The following is a 21016-nucleotide window of genomic DNA, read 5'->3' as shown; positions in this document are numbered from 1 at the left end:
AAATGAATCCTACGTTTCAATATTTATGCAGAGATAAGGAGATTTTCAATGGGTAGACTTCTTCGGATTGAAACTGCAATAAACAAGGCGATTGCTCGTGAAACCCAGAATTATCCAGTTTCAATTTTCAACGGGATATAAATTTTCATTTACTACGACGTAGCCATGAGGCAATGATTTTCATAGTAATTTTGAATCACTTACTTATCCGAAACAGAGGATAGATATTTCCTATTCGGGCAACAAAACTGTGGTTTGGGAGTAAATTTCCCGACTCATTTTCAGGCAGTGAAAGACGGAAACATACCCACTCGGTCTGTGGAACTGGAGTAAAGACTGTATTTTGCGCTACTGATCAGTCTCGATGCTAGGTACATCAACATAACAGCAACGTTCTCTTTGAGGTGACCTAACACTGAAACTAACGAGTGCACAATATGGCATTTTTTAAGAGTTGAACAGCTCGACTGGGAATGTTTCTGTCCTTAATGAACTTTATTAGTGCTGTAGTATCCGTCAGGAACAAATCGGTTTACAGTGATTTCTTACCTTTTCATTTCGTCTTATCCTTTCCTTTCTTTTTAAGCGTTCGTGTATATTGATGTTGGACGGTTATGTTCGAAGCTGTCAGAGTCGCAATATTCTCCCCAGGACGTAGCAGATTATCTTTACCCATCGGAGAATGGACTTGCAGATTTAAATTATGGAACCTCATCAGCTGTGGAATATTTCAGAACAAATGAAAATTTGTGCCACACCGTGACTCGAACGCAGATTTCCCGATTGTTGCAAGCCGTCGCCTTAACCACTTCGGCTGTCTGCTCACGCTTCCAGCACCGAGCCGGCCGGGATGACCGAGCGGTTCTAGGCGCTTCAGTCTGGAACCGCGCGACCGCTACGGTCGCAGGTTCGAATCCTGCCTCGGGCATGGATGTGTGTGATGTCCTTAGGTTAGTTAGGTTTAAGTAGTTCTAAATTCTAGGGGACTGATGACCTCAGAAGTTCCATAGTGCTCAGAGCCATTTGGACCATTTTACAGCACCGACTTAAACCTTCGTTTGTCCTGGTGTCTACTCTCTCTTGTGCTCGCACTGCCCTGAGAGGACAAACGCCGGGGGACACCTCTCAGTATCGTGTTGGACCTCCTTTTGCGTGGCGTAGTGAAGCAGCTCGAGGTGTCATGGGCTCAACAAGTCGTTGGGAGTCTGTCCCCTGCAGAAATGCGAAGTCATGCTGCCTCTGTAGACATCCATAATTGCGAAAGTGATGCCGTTGCAGGATTTTGTGCATGAACTGGTCTCTCGATTATGTCCCATAAATGTTCTATGGGATTCGTGTCGGGTGTTCTAGTTGGCCAAATCATTCGTTCGAACTGTTCGGAATGTTCAAGCAAATGGCGAACAACTGTGGCGCGGTTGCATGGCGCATTGTCATCCATAATAATTACATCGTTGTTTGGGAACATGAAGTCCATGAATGGCTGCAAATAGCCTTCAAGTGGCCGAACGCAACTGTTCCCAGCCAGTGTACCAGAGACCCAGTCCATCCCATGTAGACACGGCCCGCACCGTTATGGAGCTTGCACAGTGCCTTGTTGACGACCTCGATCCATGGCTTCGTGGGGTCTCGGCCGCACTCGAGCCCTTCTCTCAGCTGATACCAGGACCCATCCGACTACGCCACCGTTTCCTGGTCGTCTAGCGTACAGTCGATGTGGCCCACGAGGCCAGGAGAGGCGCTGCATGTGATGTCGTGCTGTTAGCAAAGGCACTCGCGTCGGTCGTCTGCTGCCATAGCTCATTAAAGCAAAATTTCGCTGCACTGTCCTAGCGGATACGTTCATCGTACGTCCCACATTGATTTCTGCTGTTGTTTCACGCAGTGTTGTTTGTCTGCTAGCACTAGCAACTGTACGCAAACGCCGCTGCTCTCGGTCGTTAATTGAAGACCATCGGCCACTGCGTTGTCCATGGTGAGAAATAATGACTGAGATTTTGTATTCTCGACGGACTCTTGACGTTGTAGATCCGCGTTCAAAGTCTGTTAATCCCCTTCGCGCGGCAATAATCACATCGGTAACCTTCTCATATGAGTCACCTAAGCTTAAACGACAGCTCTGCCAATGCACTACCCTTTTATACCCTGCGTAAGCGGAACTACCGCCATCTGTATACAGGGTGTAAATTTAAAGTTGACAAACCAGAATAACACGGAAAACAAGCTTGACACGAAAAAATGTGTAGAATACAAAATTGATTATTTTCGAGGGGGACATCTGCTGGTGCTAAAATTAGCCGACCACCCAGGCCCCTGGGGTTGAGGCGGGAGGTAACTTTAAAATTCATGTGGGAACCCCCATTTTTTATTGCAGAATCAGATTCTACATAAAAAATACGTACATTTTCTCTTACACGTTTGTTTTGTTACTTGGTACTTGGCGCTGTAATTCAAGAAAATCCATTTTCTCATTTTTGCGTGAAAAATGGTTACGGATAAATAAATACTTATTTACTTCGTAAATTTTGATTCGCTAAAACTAAAACTCTCGCACTCTCCCCATAGGATGGGGTTTGAGAGAGTGGGATTAGAGTTTTACAAATGTTGAGCCAAAAATTAATTATTTCCGCAGATTCGGATACGTTTTGTTTGTAAAACTCTAATTCCCCCCTCTCTCTCTCTCTCTCTCTCTCTCTCTCTCTCTCTCTCTCAAACACCGCCCTATGGGGAGAGAGGGAGAGTTTTAGTTTTAGCGAATCAAAATTTACGAAGTAAAAAAGTATTTATTTGTCCGTGACCATTTTCCACGCAAAAATTAGAACATGGATTTTCTTGAATTACAGTGCCAACTAACATGAATCAAAAGAAATGTTTAAGACAAAATGTACATAGGTTATGTAGAATCTGGTCCTGCAATAAAAAATGAGGGTTCCCATTTGAAATTTTAAAGTTGCCTCCCGCCCCAACGCCAAGGGGCTGGGGTGGTGGACTACTTTTACCAGCAGCAGCAGATGTCCCCCCAAGATTGTCAACTTAAAATTTACATCCTGTATATGCATATCGCCATCACATGACTTTAGTAATCTAAGTAGGTTACATTACACTTGTTCGCCCACTGCTTGAATACTGCTCACCAGTGTGGGATCCGTACCAGATAGGGTTGATAGAAGAGACAGAGAAGATCCAACGGAGAGCGGCGCGCTTCTTTGCAGGATCATTTAGTAATCGCAAAAGCGTTACGGAGATGGTAGATACACTCCAGTGGAAGACTGCAGGAGAGACGCTCAGTAGCTCGGTACGGGCTTTTGTTGAAGTTTCGAGAACATACCTTCACCGAGGAGTCAAGCAGTATATTGCTCTCTCCTACGTATATCTCGCGAAGAGACCATGAGGATAAAATCAGGGAGATTAGAGCCCACACAGAGGCATACCGACAATCTTTCTTACCACGAACAATACGAGACTGGAATAGAAGGGAGAACCGATAGAGGTACTCAAAGTACCCTCCGCCACACACCGTCAGTTGGCTTGCGCAGTATGGATGTAGATAGTGCGAGCACAATGGAGAGCAGACAATAGGACAAATAGGGATTTTGTTCTCTCCTGGAAGCATGCTCGGATAGCCAAAGTGATTAAGGCGACCACTCACGACAAGCGGGCTATCTGGGTTCGAGCTCCAGTCTGACAGAAATTTTCATTTGTTCTGAAATATTGTACAGCTGATGAGGAACCATGATCGCAATTTGCGCGTTCATTCTTAACGGAATGTGGATGTTGATAGTCAGTGCAGTGTCTCAACGCTGTATTGCAGTTTACCGATGTGGCTATAGAAACCAGTAGAATTGCTACACTCACACATAGCTCTGAATACGAGAAACCTACCTGTTACTGCCTTAGCACTGACTAAGCTCACACAATAATTCTTACTTTCCAGTTACCGAGAAACGGCACAGCAACGCTCTCGAGTATTCCGAGACAACCCGAGGCCGCTGAAGGAGGAAGCCGCCTACTGGGTAGAGTACGTGCTGAGGCACAGAGGGGCCCCCCACCTGCGCTCGGCGGCCCTGGACCTCGCCTGGTACCAATACCTGCTGCTCGACGTCATCGCCTTCATTGTGCTCGTTGTCGTCGGTGTGTTGGTAGCACTGCTTCTGGTACTGAGGTATCTCCTGAGGTTATTTCGGAAGCCAGTCCCGAAAAAGACGAAGGCAAAAAGTTCTAAAAAAAGGGACTAATTTCTCACATCCTTCCCGTCAGAACTTCAAGTGATCTCTGTCCTTGAAAAGTGATATTCTCTTACATCGTTGAATCTTCTCATTTCATTTCTAAGCGTCTCTTGCCTCCTCCTCCTCTCATTCGCTAATTTTCACTGCCTGCTGCTGAAGAAAGTCTCCTATTCTTCCTTGGTCGACCTATTTTGCTGTTTCCAATGACTTTCTTTTCCTCTTCTTTCGGATTCCTCGGCTATTTCTTCTTTTATTTCCATATATTCTCCCTGTCAGATGTCTCTTCCACTTTCTAAAGTTTGTCCTGATTACTGATAAGGACTGAATACACGCCTTTTTCCGAGAACTTTGTTATCGGCGCCTTCAGCGAAATGGTGTCCCATTAAAATTTCTAGATTTACTAACCAGTTAAAGTGCGCACTAACGGTAAACATAAGAAAATATTTTGGTCGTAAATATACCAGTGAATTACCCCACTTCATAAAGTATGACGGAAGAGTTAAGTTTCCACAGCTAGCGAAGATACCAATTCTTAGTGCTCCCCCCCCCCCCCCCCCCCCCCTCATCGTAGTCTACACAACCCTTGCAACATAGCATTTCATTCCGTCTTTCTCCTATATTGTTTGCAGCTGTATCCCTGTGTGGTTCCCATTTTTCCTCTTTACCCGTTATTTACTCACATTATTTATCGTGCCTTGTTCACATTTTTAGTCCGTTGTCATACCTCTTTCCAAAGACCGAGCATCGAAGTTCTTATATTACCTTCTTTCCCTTGTCTCCCTCTATCAAAAGTTGCGAAAGCGTTTTTTAATTATTATTATTACCCATGAATACTCAACTTGTTTAGTATATTTCGTTACGGCACTATTCAGAGAGGTAGTATGCAACAAGAACTACCAGATGTACCGAGCAGTCAGAATGTTTGCTAATGTCAAAGTGGAGTGAGTATTATTGTAATTTATTGTATGTTACGAAGTGCAAATGTTTGAGACTTGAGAAGTGTGAATCATTTTGTATAACACTACAGTGTGTAAACTAGTTATTACTCTTGCTCTCTTAAGCATTCTGTACTCAATTTTGCAGTATGAGTCTGTGTGTGGAAATAAAGAGATCAAACACTTCATGTGTAGTTGTATCATAATAGTGTGCGAATCCCATTCTCAGGCAATCCACAAAATATAAATACAGCATAGTTTATTCCAAGCATCCCTACAGAAAGGGAATAATGGCGAACAATGTTCTTAAAAGTATCACAGACTTGTTTTTTGCGAATGGTCTCGACCTCAGTTTTAAAAGACACAACATATTCACTTCTGCACATCTAGGGGTACTACATCAGTCTCAAGAGTAACATGTGATAGGGAAGAAGAAATACGGTAAAACTGCAAAATTCCTAGGTGCTAATATTGATGAAAATTTAAATTAGGAAAAAGCGCATTTTGGAACACTTAAAATAACTTGGTTCAGCCACAGTTGCACTTCGAATGACTGCAAATCTTGGGAAGAGAGAAATCGGTTATTAGATATATTTTGCATATTCTCATCAATAATGACATATGGAATAATGTTCTAGTGCAATCATCATTAAGAAAGTAAGTCTTCGTTGCTTAAAAACGTGCTATAAGAATTGGTGCACGAACACGACCATCTTGCAGACACCAGAAGGGAAAATTATTATTACTCCACACCAAGCTGTCTTTAGCACAAAAAGGGGTACACAACGCTGCAACTAAGATTTTTGGAAACTTAACCAGTGATACAAAACGTTTGATACAGAGCAAAGTAAAATTTGAAAACTAACTGAAAAAGTTTCTCCTCGACAACTCCTTCTGTTCCGTAGAAGAATTTCCGTCATCGTAATGTGTAAAAGGTGGTAGGCAGGAGTTAACTAACATCTGTATATTTTTTTAAAAATTCAGCGTGTATCCATGTTTACAAATTAATGTGCGATATAAATATAAAATTATTCGTTCCATATCATTACGATATATCATGCAAATGATCCATAAAACATGTAATTAACTAAGTGAACTGTAATTTTGGTTGAAATTCACTAGCTGCGGGTGTTAGTGTCAACCAGAAAAAGTATAAATGCGGCTCTTTGGCGGAGATTGTTGACGACTGAGAAGTTAGCAGACAAATTTCAAGAAATATGTTTATTTTATTGTACACTCAGTGTGTCCTAACATTTAGAGATGACACTCTTCTGCTGTTCAGTTGAACTATTTAAACGATTTAAATTCTGCATCGGATCGTGATTCCAACTTCGAACCTGGATTTCTTCATTTGGTCAGCAGCGTGCCAATTGCATAGTCCGTACTTCAATAGTGCAGAGGGGAACAAGTCACATTGCACTGTTCGTGAATGCAGAGAAACAAATCTCCAGCTCATAGCTTTAAACAAGTGATTAGCTATCTGTTTATATGTAGTAGTGTATTTCTGTTATAACTTCAACCTGGTGCAAAGTTTAAGAATGTGTGACCCAAAATGTACCTATATAGGTGATCAAATGTTATTTTTCCATATATTTAGAAACTTCTAATTTGTGGGAGCTTAAAACATGTATGGAGGAAGCCATAAAAAACTTTTCACAACTGCTTATTAAGTTTACCGTTAAGTAGGTGGGCACATAAAGAAGGTGCTCTGTCAATTTGTGCAGTGCTTAAAGAATATTGATAAAACCTGGTATCAACCTCAAACTTTTTTTGAAACGCACACCACGTAATTTTTCCTCCATATTCAGCTCAAGGGGATTATATTGGTGGTGGTGGTGGTGGTGGTGGTGTGGTGGTGGTGGTGGTGGTGGTGGTGGTGGTGATATACGTGTGAGGTAAGTTGAAATGTTTTTATATTAATTGCATAATTATCTTGACAAAATATCAATAAACGTTATATCGACTTTTTTCTTTTCACGCAGCCATTCATACTTTATGATGAAACAAGCAAAGATCATCATTCGATTTACACAATATCATAAAAGTAGTCGTCTTGCGATACAAAAGATAAGCTCTGAAAAGAGCTCTTGGTTGTGCTGAGTCTCAGCAGTGTAAAATTAGTACTGTCCTCTACTAAGGGCTCTCACAAACTTCATGGCATCAGTTGAGTGAACGTCTTAGCCCGAAGGACAGGGTTGTGTTTTTGTACAAGCTGGGTAAGTTTTGTTACTCAAGTATCAAAGTTCCTAGAGAGCATAACTTTTGAAACTGAAAATAAACATTTTTGTTTATAGGAAATTATTCTATTTTACAAAGTAAATTTATACAATTTTAAAGCCTGAAAGTTACTACTGTAGTTTCGAAACCACGTAATTTAAACATTGCGATGGAGCACATTTACACACTGTTTTACATTGCCAACGTTTCTGATATCCCAGTTAAGGTGACTTCAGACAACAGTAGTTGGAAAACACCTAAAGCAACGAAGGCACATGAGAATAAAGGGTACAAATGGCTAAAAAAGCTATTTGAAACTAACAAATCTCAAGCTGGAAGAATTAATGTTATGAGAGCAAGGACTGATAAGGATCAGAAACTGCCAAAATCAAGAACAATTTCGTCATTAGTGTTCCGCCTAAAGGCAAGTTTACACATGGTAACTCTCCGTGTTTTTCTGTCTTCTGCCATCCTCTTCAGGTCCATGTAATTGCTGTTTCACTTTATGTCGTCTGTCCTCTTGTGTGTCACCCTTCCTCTGAATATCCTCCCACAAACTAGTCCTTCCAAAGCGTCTTTTAGCAAGCATTCCCGTCTCAGTGAATCTCCCATTCAGTTCTTCTTCCTTGTCCTTAGAAGCTGCAGCAGTTTGATAAAGAGAATGAAAATTTCCTTCCTATTTACTGCTTGAAACGATACAATAAATCAAAACCAAACCAAGAATGAGTCCAATGCCATAGATGTAAAAGGTGGGCTGCTGGCGATTGTGCCACAGGAAACCACGTTTTTTGTGTGCATGAGTCGCAACTCGGACAGTGACGATGAACAGGCCTTTAATTAACACTGAAATTAAGTAGGCCACATTATGCTAACTGGCGGAAGTTCGACAAAAAATTGTTTACTGTCTGTAAAATTGTTGTTTCGCCATGCCAATTGGAGTAACATTGTAATTTCGTTTACTGTCAACAAAACAAGTTCTGAAAAGCTTGGTTCTATGTTTTGTTTACTCGTTATTGAGTTCCACTGCATGATACATGTAAACATGCGCCCATAGGTGCATAAATCTGCCCCATACCCGGAGCACGCTTATGACTTTAGCCTGTATAAAAAATATTGCAGTCATAAAAGTAATGTTCAGTTGCAAGCATATGCAAGGTAATCAGCCCCGAAGACAATCGCCTGTTGGCGGACATTTTGCCCCCACCAGCAGCCAGACGGGTGCATGGCTTCCCCACAACTGCGAGGTCTTTTGTGTAGAAATCTTGTGCTGGTAGCAAGTGTTTATTAGGCCCTGCAATACAGTGTAGTGAGTGAAAGTGTTTCAGATGAAATGGTTAAATGTGAGTATTCACGTATGATTCATGGCTTGCATACGGAATCAGCACATGCAGTAAGCAGATTATTTAAAGAGAAATTTCATGATGTTGAAATTCCTAACTGAAGTACAATTCGTCGATTGGTAAATAAATTTGATAAATTCTGATAAATGTAGTTCTTGACACGCATCCCCCGATCGGACTAAGACTGTGGTTGCCCGGGATACTGCCCGCATTGAGGCTGATCCCTCACCTGTGGTAGAGTGGGAGGTCGTCTCAAGGTGTGGCAGGGGGCGAAAGACATTCCGGAGGGCTGAGCGGAAGGCCTCTCCAGTTTGTCTGACGAACCGGTTTCAGGCTCTGTCTCAGGCTGATACTGATCTTCGGCCTGACATGGCTGCTTGTCCTGTTCCAGAGGTTGCCCCTCAGTCTGCAAGATCCGGGCGGTCGCAGAGGGTGGGCTTACTGGTAGTTGGGAGCTCCAACGTCAGGCGCGTAATGGGGCCCCTTAGGGATATGGCAGCAAGAGAGGGGAAGAAAACCAATGTGCACTCCGTGTGCATACCGGGGGAAGTCATTCCAGATGTGGAAAGGGTGCTTCCGGATGCCATGAAGGGTACAGGGTGCATCCATCTGCAGGTGGTCGCTCATGTCGGCACCAATGATGTGTGTCGCTATGGATCGGAGGAAATCCTCTCTGGCTTCCAGCGGCTATCTGATTTGGTGAAGACTGCCAGTCTCGCTAGCGGGATGAAAGCAGAGCTCACCATCTGCAGCTTTGTCGACAGGACTGACTGCGGACCTTTGGTACAGAGCCGAGTGGAGGGTCTGAATCAGAGGCTGAGACGGTTCAGCGACCGTGTGGGCTGCAGATTCCTCGACTTGCGCCATAGGGTGGTGGGGTTTCGGGTCCCGCTGGATAGGTCAGGAGTCCACTACACGCAACAAGCGGCTACACGGGTAGCAGGGGTTGTGTGGCGTGGGCTGGGCGGTTTTTTAGCTTAGATGGCCTCGGGCAAGTACAGAAAGGGCAACAGCCTCAACGGGTGCGGGGCAAAGTCAGGACATGCGGGGACCAAGCAGCAATCGGTATTGTAATTGTAAACTGTCGACGCTGCGTTGGTAAAGTACCGGAACTTCAAGCGCTGATAGAAAGCACCGAAGCTGAAATCGTTATAGGTACAGAAAGCTGGCTGAAGCCAGAGATAAATTCTGCCGAAATTTTTACAAAGGCACAGACGGTGTTTAGAAAGGATAGATTGCATGCAACCGGTGGTGGAGTGTTCGTTGCTGTTAGTAGTAGTTTATCCTGTAGTGAAGTAGAAGTGGATAGTTCCTGTGAATTATTATGGGTGGAGGTTACACTCAACAAACGAGCTAGGTTAATAATTGGCTCCTTTTACCGACCCCCCCGACTCAGCAGCATTAGTGGCAGAACAGCTGAGAGAAAATCTGGGATACATTTCACATAACTTTTCTCAGCATGTTATATTCTTAGGTGGAGATTTCAATTTACCAGATATAGACTGGGACACTCAGATGTTTAGGACGGGTGGTAGGGACAGAGCATCGAGTGACATAATACTGAGTGCACTATCCGAAAATTACCTCGAGCAATTAAACAGAGAACCGACTCGTGGAGATAACATCTTGGACCTACTGATAACAAACAGACCCGAACTTTTCGACTCTGTAAGCGCAGAACAGGGAATCAGTGATCATAAGGCCGTTGCAGCATCCCTGAATATGGAAGTTAATAGGAATATAAAAAGAGGGAGGAAGGTTTATCTGTTTAGCAAGAGTAATAGAAGGCAGATTTCAGGCTACCTAACAGATCAAAACGAAAATTTCTGTTCCGACACTGACAATGCTGAGTGTTTATGGAAAAAGTTCAAGGCAATCGTAAAATGCGTTTTAGACAGGTACGTGCCGAGTAAAACTGTGAGGGACGGGAAAAACCCACAGTGGTACAACAACAAAGTTAGGAAATTACTGCGAAAGCAAAGAGAGCTTCACTCCAAATTTAAACGCAGCCAAAACCTCTCAGACAAACAGAAGCTAAACGATGTCAAAGTTAGCGTAAGGAGGGCTATGCGTGAAGCGTTCAGTGAATTCGAAAGTAAAATACTAGGTACCGACTTGACAGAAAATCCAAGGAAGGTCTTACGTTAAATCAGTAAGTGGCTCGAAACAGCATGTCCAGACACTCCGGGATGATGATGGCATTGAAACAGAGAATGACAAGCGTAAAGCTGAAATACTAAACACCTTTTTCCAAAGCTGTTTCACAGAGGAAGACCGCACTGCAGTTCCTTCTCTAAATCCTCGCACAAACGAAAAAATGGCTGACATCGAAGTAAGTGTCCAAGGAATAGAAAAGCAACTGGAATCACTCAACAGAGGAAAGTCCACTGGACCTGACGGGATACCAATTCGATTCTACACAGAGTGCGCGAAAGAACCTGCCCCCCCTTCTAACAGCCGTGTACCGCAAGTCTCTAGAGGAACGGAAGGTTCCAAATGATTGGAAAAGAGCACAGGTAGTCCCAGTCTTCAAGAAGGGTCGTCGAGCAGATGCGCAAAACTATAGACCTATATCTCTGACGTCGATCTGTTGTAGAATTTTAGAACATGTTGTTTGATCGCGTTTCATGTCATTTCTGAAAACCCAGAATCTACTCTGTAGGAATTAACATGGATTCCGGAAACAGCGATCGTGTGAGACCCAAGTCGCTCTATTTGTTCATGAGACCCAGAAAATATTAGATACAGGCTCCCAGGTAGATGCTATTTTTCTTGACTTCCGGAAGGCGTTCGATACAGTTCTGCACTGTCGCCTGATAAACAAAGTAAGAGCCTACGGAATATCAGACCAGCTGTGTGGCTGGATTGAAGAGTTTTTAGCAAACAGAACACAGCATGTTGTTATCAACGGAGAGACGTCTACAGACGTTAAAGTAACCTCTGGCGTGCCACAGGGGAGTGTTATGGGACCATTGCTTTTCACAATATATATAAATGACCTAGTAGATAGTGTCGGAAGTTCCATGCGGCTTTTCGCGGATGATGCTGTAGTATACAGAGAAGTTGCAGCATTAGAAAATTGTAGCGAAATGCAGGAAGATCTGCAGCGGATAGGCACTTGGTGCAGGGAGTGGCAACTGACCCTTAACATAGACAAATGTAATGTATTGAGAATGCATAGAAAGAAGGATCCTTTATTGCATGATTATATGATAGCGGAACAAACACTGGTAGCAGTTACTTCTGTAAAATATTTGGGAGTATGCGTGCGGAACGATTTTAAGTGGAATGATCGTATAAAATTAATTGTTGGTAAGGCGGGTACCAGGTTGAGATTCATTGGGAGAGTCCTTAGAAAATGTAGTCCATCAACAAAGGAGGTGGCTTACAAAACACTCGTTCGACCTATACTTGAGTATTGCTCATCAGTGTGGGATCCGCACCAGATCGGGTTGACGGAGGAGATAGAGAAGATCCAAAGAAGAGCGGCGCGTTTCGTCACAGGGTTAGTTGGTAACCGTGATAGCGTTACGGAGATGTTTAACAAACTCAAGTGGCAGACTCTGCAAGAGAGGCGCTGTTCATCGCGGTGTAGCTTGCTCGCCAGGTTTCGAGAGGGTGCGTTTCTGGATGAGGTATCGAATATATTGCTTCCCCCTACTTATACCTCCCGAGGAGATCACGAATGTAAAATTAGAGAGATTAGAGCGCGCACAGAGGCTTTCAGACAGTCGTTCTTCCCGCGAACCATACGCGACTGGAACAGGAAAGGGAGGTAATGACAGTGGCACGTAAAGTGCCCTCCGCCACACACCGTTGGGTGGCTTGCGGAGTATAAATGTAGATGTAGATGTAACACAGTATTCACAGGAGAAACTCCGGATAACAACGGGCATTCTCTGGAAAGGCCTATAAAATCAGTTTGATGATTTTGTCAGCTAGTGGGAATTTCCTATGGCTCTGCTCAAACGGTTACAAAGTTAATGAAGTTGCAGCCCTGTAAAATAACTGCAGTGCAAGAACTTAAACCTGGTAACCCTACAAAAAGGTTACGGTTTGTGAATGGGTTTTGAATGGGATACATGAAGGAGCAATTAACCTTCACCTAACTTTTTCAATCAAATAATGGTTCCACCTAAGTAGATACGTTAATTCACGGCGTAACAGTTTTTAGAATTCAGGAAAACCTAACGTAATACACAAGGCACTCCTGTATGATCAAAAAGTACGAATGTAGTGCGCTATTAGCGGTGAAAGATGTTTTTTTTTCCTCTTTTGCAAGAATCCAATTAACCGTGGAAATACGTGGAAAACATTTTGCGGTCTTATTCTGGCTAATTAACTCACAGAGAATGTGCTTTCTTGACTTTTGAGCAGGACTCTGCGATGGCGCATAGTCCGTCTTTCATTACGGGAAATTAATGGCGTGTTTCAAGAGAGTTATCGTTAGTAACAAATAGCCTCCTTATTTACCCAATTTACCGAGTGAGGTTGTGCAGTGGTTAGCACACTGGAGTCGCATTCGGGAGGACGATGGTTCAATACCACAGCCGGCCATCCTGATTTCGGTTTTCCGTGATTTCCCCAAATCGCTTCAGGCAAATGCCAGGATGGTTTATTTGAAAGTGCACGGTCGTCTTTCTTCCCCGTCCTTCCTTAATCCAATGAGACCGATGACCTCGCAGTTTGGTCTCCTCCCCCAAATCATCCCATTTAACCAATTTAAGCTTCTGCTATTTTCATCTCTGGGGGAGGGGGCATTAAAAGAGGAAGTATACAAATCTACTCTACACACATTAGATGAGGTTAAAACTAGCATTCACCAAGAAATTGCTGCTATTTCTCAGAAGGAATGGCAGAATGTAAAGTGGAATTTCCTAATATCTGTCAGAAATGCTTGATGAGGGAGTTCCAGCATCTTCTTCCTTAATATACATGTGTAGTTTACTTATCTTTGTAAGTATTTGTTATGTATGTTAGAGATAACTTACACGAAAACCATACTACATTTGTGTATAGGTATGAGCAGTACTTGTTCTGTGGGACGCACTCGTGATGATGTGGCTGTTTTACACATTGTATATGAAACGGACGAATGGGAAAGAAAGAGTGGGTGGAAAACTGGTGATTTCAAGCTACGCGGGTTACTGCGGAAATTCAATGGCGAAAGTTGAAAATTTTTACTGGACTAGGACACAAACCCAGATGTACTACTTCTCATGAGCAGTTGCCTTAACTGCTTCAGCCAGCCGAATTCAGTCTCTGATCGACCGAAATTTCCAATGTATAACTCGCTGCAATGCACCACCCCTTGTCCATTAACCCCTACTCACAAACTGTTGATTCTCATACGAGTTTGGTCGATATTAGTGCATCTGCACTGAGGCAAATATGCAGCCGTCACGCTGTCACAGAAACGTATATACACACACACACCAAAAAAAGTTTTGCATCATCCTGGTTCTCAGAACTCCTGGAGATAGACGTTGATTGTGGATATTCTATCAAAGACACAGTCCCTTTGACTGTTCGGAGGTGTCACTAAACCCGCCCAAAGATGTAAATAACCATGCATGAGCAGGGCCTCTTAGATGGAGGGGGTCAGACAGCAGATCAATTCCAGTCATTCCCCCAGGAAGGAGGTACACAGCTCTTGTTGTCTGTAGTTCAATCATGCCTAGAAGGTCCATACCACGGTTCGATTGCGTCCGCATTGTTACCTTATGCCAGGTAGGGCTCTCAACAAGGGAAGTGCCCTGGCGTCTCGGAGTGAACCAAAGTGGTGATGTTCGGACATGGTGGAGATACAGAGAGACAGGAACTGTCGATGACATGGCTCGCTTAGGCCGCGCAAAGGCTACTACTGCAGTGGCTGACCGCTACCTACGGATTATGGCTCGGAGGAATCCTGACAGCAATGCCACCATGTTGAATAATGCTTTTCGTGCATCCACAGGACGTCGTGTTACGACTCAAACTGTGTGCAGTAGGCTGCATGATGCGCAACTTCACTCACGTCGTCCATGGTGAGGTCAATCTTCGCAACCACGACACCATGCAGCGCGGTACAGATGGGCCCAACAACATGCCGAATGTACCACTCAGGATTGGCATCACGGTCTCTTCACCGATGAGTGTCGCATATACCTTCAACCAGACACTCGTCGGCGACGTGTTTGGAGGCAACCCAGTTAGGCTGCACATCTTAGACACAGTTCAGCGAGTGGAACAAATTGGAGGTTCCCTGCTGTTTTGGGGTGGCATTATGTGGGGCCGACGTAAGCCGCTGGTGGTCATGGAAGGCTCCGTAACGGCTGTAAGATAGTTGAATGCCATCCTCCGACTGATAGTGCAACCCTATCGGCAGCATATTGACGAGGCATTCGTTTTCATGGACGACAATTCTCGCCCCCATGGTGCAGATATTGTGAATGACTTCCTTCTGGATAACGACATCGACTACAGTGCCACAATGTTCTCCAGACATGAATCCTATCGGACATGTATGGGATAGATAGAAAAGGGCTGTTTATGGACGACGTGACCCACCATTCACTCTGAGGTATCTACACCGAATCGCCATTGAGGAATGGGACAATCTGGACCAACAGTACCTTGATGAACTTGTGGATAATATGCCACGACGAATACAGGCATGCATCAATGCAAGAGGACGTAGTACTGGGTATTAGAGGTACCGGTGTGTACAGCAATCTGGACCACCACCTCTGAAGGTCTTGCTGATGGCACAACATGCAAGGGCGGAAATGATGTTTATGTTGATCTCTATTCCAATTTTCTCTACAGGTTCCGGAACTATCGAAACTGTAGTGGTGCAAAACTTTTTTTTATGTGTGTAGATATCCGAGTAAGGGTTTAATGGGGAAGGGACACTGCATTGCAACAAGTGATAAGTTGAAACTTTGGGCCAGTGAGGGACTTCGTCCGGATGGCCAAAGCGGTTAAGGCAACCACTCATGAGAAGCGGTTAATCTGGGTTCGAGTCCCAGTCTGGCACAAATTATCAACTTTCGCCATTGTATTTTCCAAATTCCCTGTGCTGCCGGAAGTTTCCAACCCACTGTTTCCCTTTCCTTCCCACCCTTTCCCTTTCCTTCCTCCGACCGGGTTGGCCGAGCGGTTCTAGGCGCTACAGTCTGGAACCGAGTGACCGCTACAGTTGCAGGTTCGAATCTTGCCTCGGGCATGGATGTGTGTGAAGTCCTTATGTTAGTTAGGTTTAAGTAGTCCTAAGTCTATGGGACTGATGATCTCAGAAGTTAACTCCCATAGTGCTCAGAGCCATTTGAACCTTTCCTTCCCATTCCTTTATTTCGTATAAAAAACATATTATATTTACTGTAGACTTCCTGTCATCTGCACCATGAGACAGCAGCTGGCCTCACTGGTGTTAATGATTGATCACCCTGTATACCAAGTAATACTTTAATAACCATGTTATAGAACTGAACAATTTTAAACACGATAACTATAACAAAAACTTTAAAAATTGCAAAGAAAATCCATGTAAATGTGATGCGGCCTCCCTTACTGTGTAACACTGCCTCCTGCTTCTATAATGGCGTCATTTGAGAGAGGAACAGAGCCTACAAGTTTCTCCAGGTATGTCATATCCAGCTGAAGCCACTAATTGATAATTAGTTACCACATAGCTACTAAATTACAGAGATGATGATTGCACCCACTGTTCCAAATAGTCCCATACATTTTCCGTGGTATTAAAATCGGGTGATTAAACAGCCTAGTCGAGATGCGATATAGTGCCTGAGTGTTCGTCAAACTACGAGCGTATGTAAGTAGTCTTCTGAACATGGCTGATATCATTTTGGAAGATGGGATTTTCCTCAGCATACTCATCATGAATGATGTAGAAAGAAGGGAGGAGTCTTGTCGTCGAGAATGTTTAATTCAAACATCCCACATCATGTTAACAGAGACTTGAATGTGTGGCCACACCACATTCTGTTAACTAAAACTGTCCCAAAATCTCATAGATCCAGCTCTAGCCTGAACTACAACAGCTATGCAGGTTTGCACCAGCGAGATATCGGGGATGTGCAGTGGGCGTCACACCATGTGACACTACAGGTCTTAAGAGTTGCGGCAATCATCTCCAGCAGAAGCGAATTACTATTTCAGACCACTTTCGTACTTCGTAACTGCACATTTAAATAGACTCATGCTGTCAATAATATATGATGGTGTTTTATGCACCTTTTCATTTACATACCGATTTCCCTCCTGGTCCTGGATGTAGCTGAGCTTTTGCAATGTATGTCAAGCAAGGCAACTAGTATGACATCAATATTCGTTCTCCTGTGGAGCCAGTTTGGAGCTTTGCATCATTTGAGAAGAGGCAAAACTGCTACTCATCAGTCCACACCACTCGCTTCCAATCAGGTACTGCCCACTTTCTGTGTTTTTGGGCCCATCATAGATTTGCAAATTTGTGTTCCTCTGCTGAGCAATAGCCTCTTACAAGGTACCTGTCTACAAATACCTGTTGCACGTAGTTCCCATCTTACTGTTTGCTCGCAACCTGGCTGAGATGTACAAACATTTACTAACCCCAGCAATTCCCATCAGGTTTGAAACTGATTGTCACTAACAGGTTGTGACATCTGCTCATGGTCTCTTTTCAGTTAAGATCTTCTTAAGACCGCTACTCATATGCCATGTGAGGGTACACTATTCCTTGCTCTTACACACATTGACAGTCCGAGGTGGTATCCAAAGAAATTGATCAACTTCATTCACAGTATGGTCATGGGTTCGCCCAAACATAATAGTTCCTATGCGTCATTCTGTACAGTCTCCAAATCGCTCCATCTTCCTGCTCTATACCATACAACCGACTGACACATGTAGACTATATCACTGCTGTTAAGTACATCGGTCATTGGAGGGTTGTCTGAGACCTTGGTTCCATTTATACACCATTTACAGCACTCCACAGTGCCTAGTGTGCTCTTTCAAGAAAGTGATTAATATTTTATCTGGGTGGCTCATGTTATGACAGATGCTCCAAAAGAAAGTTTTTGGTTGTTTTTTTACATTGAAACTTCATTGCTAAAAGCAAGTACACCATGAAATCATGAATTATACACATTGCACTATTTTTTGAAATAGTCGCCACCAACACTGAGACATAAGTCATAGCATGCAATCAGTTTGAAGAAATCAGTTTAGTGAAACTATGATGTAAGGAACCGACACACAGCCTGCTCCACCTCAGAATTGGTTCAAAAGTGATGTGCCGAGAGAGTGGCATTCAATGCAGGGAATAGATGAAAGTTCAATGGGGCAAGATAGGGGCTGTAGAATGGACGATCCACACTCTGCCATCCAAAGTGATGAATCTGATCTTGTGTGAGCCTTCCTGTGTGTGGTTTTGCATTTTCATCCAAGAGTACACCACCTTCACTCAAGAGCCCAAGTCTCTTTCATCGAATGGCAGATCTCAGTTTGGTGAGGGCGTCACAGTAGTGTGCTGCATTGATGGTCCGTTGCTGGAGGACATCAAGAAGAATCACACCTTTCGCATCCTAGAACACTGTGGTCATAATCCTTCTTGCGGAGGGTGATACTTTTAGTTTTTTCCTCACTGATAAACTGGCATGCTGCCACATCATTGTTTCAGCCTTGCATTCTAGGGTAAAGTGATGCACTCATGTCTCCTTGCCATGTTTCCCTTTCATACATACCACATTAAGTGATCAAGGCTGATTTCCATTCTCAGTCAGGTCAGCTTTGTCAGTGCCCACCTTGCAGATGCTTTACGGTAATCCAACACATCATGTAACATACGATAGGACCAAGCACAGCTAATATACCATGTGGACGTCATGTCTGATGACATTATATGTCTGTCCACTGACACTGCTTCCTGTACTCATTAGTGGATATGGAGAGGTGCCCACTTTGACCTTCCTCCATCGCACTTCACCTTTCTTCTCTGAAAATGCAACACCAGTCACCAACCATCTGACAAGACATGACCTCCTCACCATGTATGATTTGCAGGCATCCATGGATGACTGAAACACTAGTTTCTTGTGGTCATTCGTAACAGATAACACCATACACTTGCATTGGCAACCATGGTGCCAGCACACATCATGATGTGTACTTGAATAAACTCAGGCACTCCACTCTACTAGTCTTCTCCACTGATACCCCTCCTGTCACTGAACCAGCAATGGGTGTGGATTCATATTGTGTTGGTTTCTGTCATCCAGTGTACATTCTTCCCTTTAAAAAACAATGATGAAACTTACTTTCAGAACATTCCTAGTATATTGAACTGCCTCCAGCAGTACTTTATGCTTATGTTAAGAATTGTATTCTGTAACTCTTCATGGCATGTTACTCATGACAAACACACAAGAACAATGTGTACTGGCATGCCACATGAAACTCTTTTCCACACAAAATATTCATAACACAATCTTTGCTACAACTAAAGACTCCTTGGCTTCTAGACAATAGATCCCATGATGTAGGTAGGAAAAGGCAGACTCATTTCCTGTTGTCTGCTTTCAACAGATGAAAACCCGCAATATCTTTATCTGTTGGGGCATTTGAAAGATCTTTTATATCAAATCCTTCTACCCATACAGACCTTGTGCTCATATTGTGGTAGACTGTGAAACTATTCATAATACTCCAAGATACATCATTGAATCCAGGACTTATTGCAATACTGAGTCATGTATATGAGGTGATTTTGTAATGTTGTTACAGACTTTTGGGGATGATGGAGAAGAGTAAATGCACAAACTTGAGGTGAGGTCTAGAAATCACCAGGTCGAAACTAACAAGTGAAATTTTTTCTGATATCTCTAACAGTGGAATACATAAACTGGTACCATTGTTGCTAAGAATGTAGGGTATACAACTTTTAGAGGTGGTAGCATGGAAGAAAACAAGAAAATGTCCATTAAATACAGGCTCTAAAATGCGCTCCATAAGAGCTATGGGTGCTTGTTTATCTTCGCTACAGTGAAACACAAATGTTCTGCTGAGCAAATGTCTTCACTAGAGGGTCAAACAGGCAGAAAGACAAGACCCAGTTGACATCCTTCACACCAAATATCGAATTTAACTAATGGAAGGAGTTGATGTAAATTGCTGAAAATTAAGCATGCAAAAGAGAAGCATGACATCTAAAACATAAGATTAATAGGTAACGTAAAATGGCAAAGCAAGGATGGCTACAGGAGAAATGCATACAGGAAGGACAGGAAAATTAGAAAAACCTTCAGGTGGAGAAAAGAGAAGTACCTCTATGGATATCAAGAGTTCAGATGACCTGCCAGTGCTGAGCAAAGGAGGAATGGCTGAAATATGGAAGCTCCATACAGGGAGTAAACTACATATACAAAATTTTAGAGTCTTTAGAGGAGACAAAAAGAATGACAAAAATATCTCAGGTACACCATTTTCCCCCCTAGGGTTCTATAAAGATTTTGATCCTATTGATCTTGAAAGGCTTTGATCAAATTGCTGTGTGATGAATATTGCATTATAAATGTTGCTGAAAATATTGTCAGTTTATTTTAATGTAAACAGGCATCTGTGTGCTAATCTACAAATACTAAACAGCTATCACAGAATCAGACATGTAGATGAATGTAATACGTTAAGACTGGAGAGTTCTCTCTTAGCACAGTTTGTTGTGAAATCCATTTCAAATATGTCTATTTGAATAACAATTGATTATATATCACTGACTTTCACCATGATTTCAGATCAGTATGCTATGAAAAAATTATTGATTTATATACTTTGTAAGCTTTTTGGTTGATTGGATGGCCGTGTGCAGTGCAGAATTTCAATTTAAAGAATTTTCTGTGTTTAGTGAAAGAATTTGATTAATTTTTCTGATAGAAAAACATAATGGATGAGAAGAATCCACATGCTCTGTCTCATAACCCCCATAATTGGTTATATGGAGAGATATTGCAAAATACTGACTTTTTAATCCAAAGTCTAGACAATTCCAAAATTTAACATACAGTAAGTCACAAACAAAAGGAGGATGTATAATCTTCATACCCCTCGAATTTGCTGTAGTCTATATGCAAATGCAATATATATGAAAACTGGCCAATGTTAAAAGCTGCAAAATTGTACATACCATACAACGAAATCACAAAGAAGAAAGAACTCCTCAAAATATATACAAGTACAGAATCATATACTACGTAAGAAAGACATATTTCCTTGTAAAACATTTCTTTATATTGAATCAGCTTTCACAATTTCTGAAAGGGAGAAA

The 21016-nt window shown here is 42.8% G+C and overlaps 1 protein-coding gene across 1 annotated transcript in view; it reads left to right on the top strand.

The window, feature by feature from the left end:
* LOC126101130 (UDP-glycosyltransferase UGT5-like) overlaps positions 1-5378 on the top strand; it is a 181339-nt gene extending 175961 nt beyond the window's left edge. Inside the window, exon 6 of the mRNA XM_049911813.1 lies at positions 3932-5378. Within this exon, the coding sequence (XP_049767770.1) occupies positions 3932-4232 (301 nt within the window). The 3' untranslated portion in view covers positions 4233-5378. The remainder of the gene's footprint in view (positions 1-3931) is intronic.
* The last annotated feature ends 15638 nt before the right edge of the window (positions 5379-21016 follow it).

The sequence above is a fragment of the Schistocerca cancellata genome, chromosome 9, assembly GCF_023864275.1.
Source record: "Schistocerca cancellata isolate TAMUIC-IGC-003103 chromosome 9, iqSchCanc2.1, whole genome shotgun sequence".
Taxonomy (NCBI): domain Eukaryota; kingdom Metazoa; phylum Arthropoda; class Insecta; order Orthoptera; family Acrididae; genus Schistocerca; species Schistocerca cancellata.
This window is presented reverse-complemented; position numbering and strand designations above follow the sequence as displayed.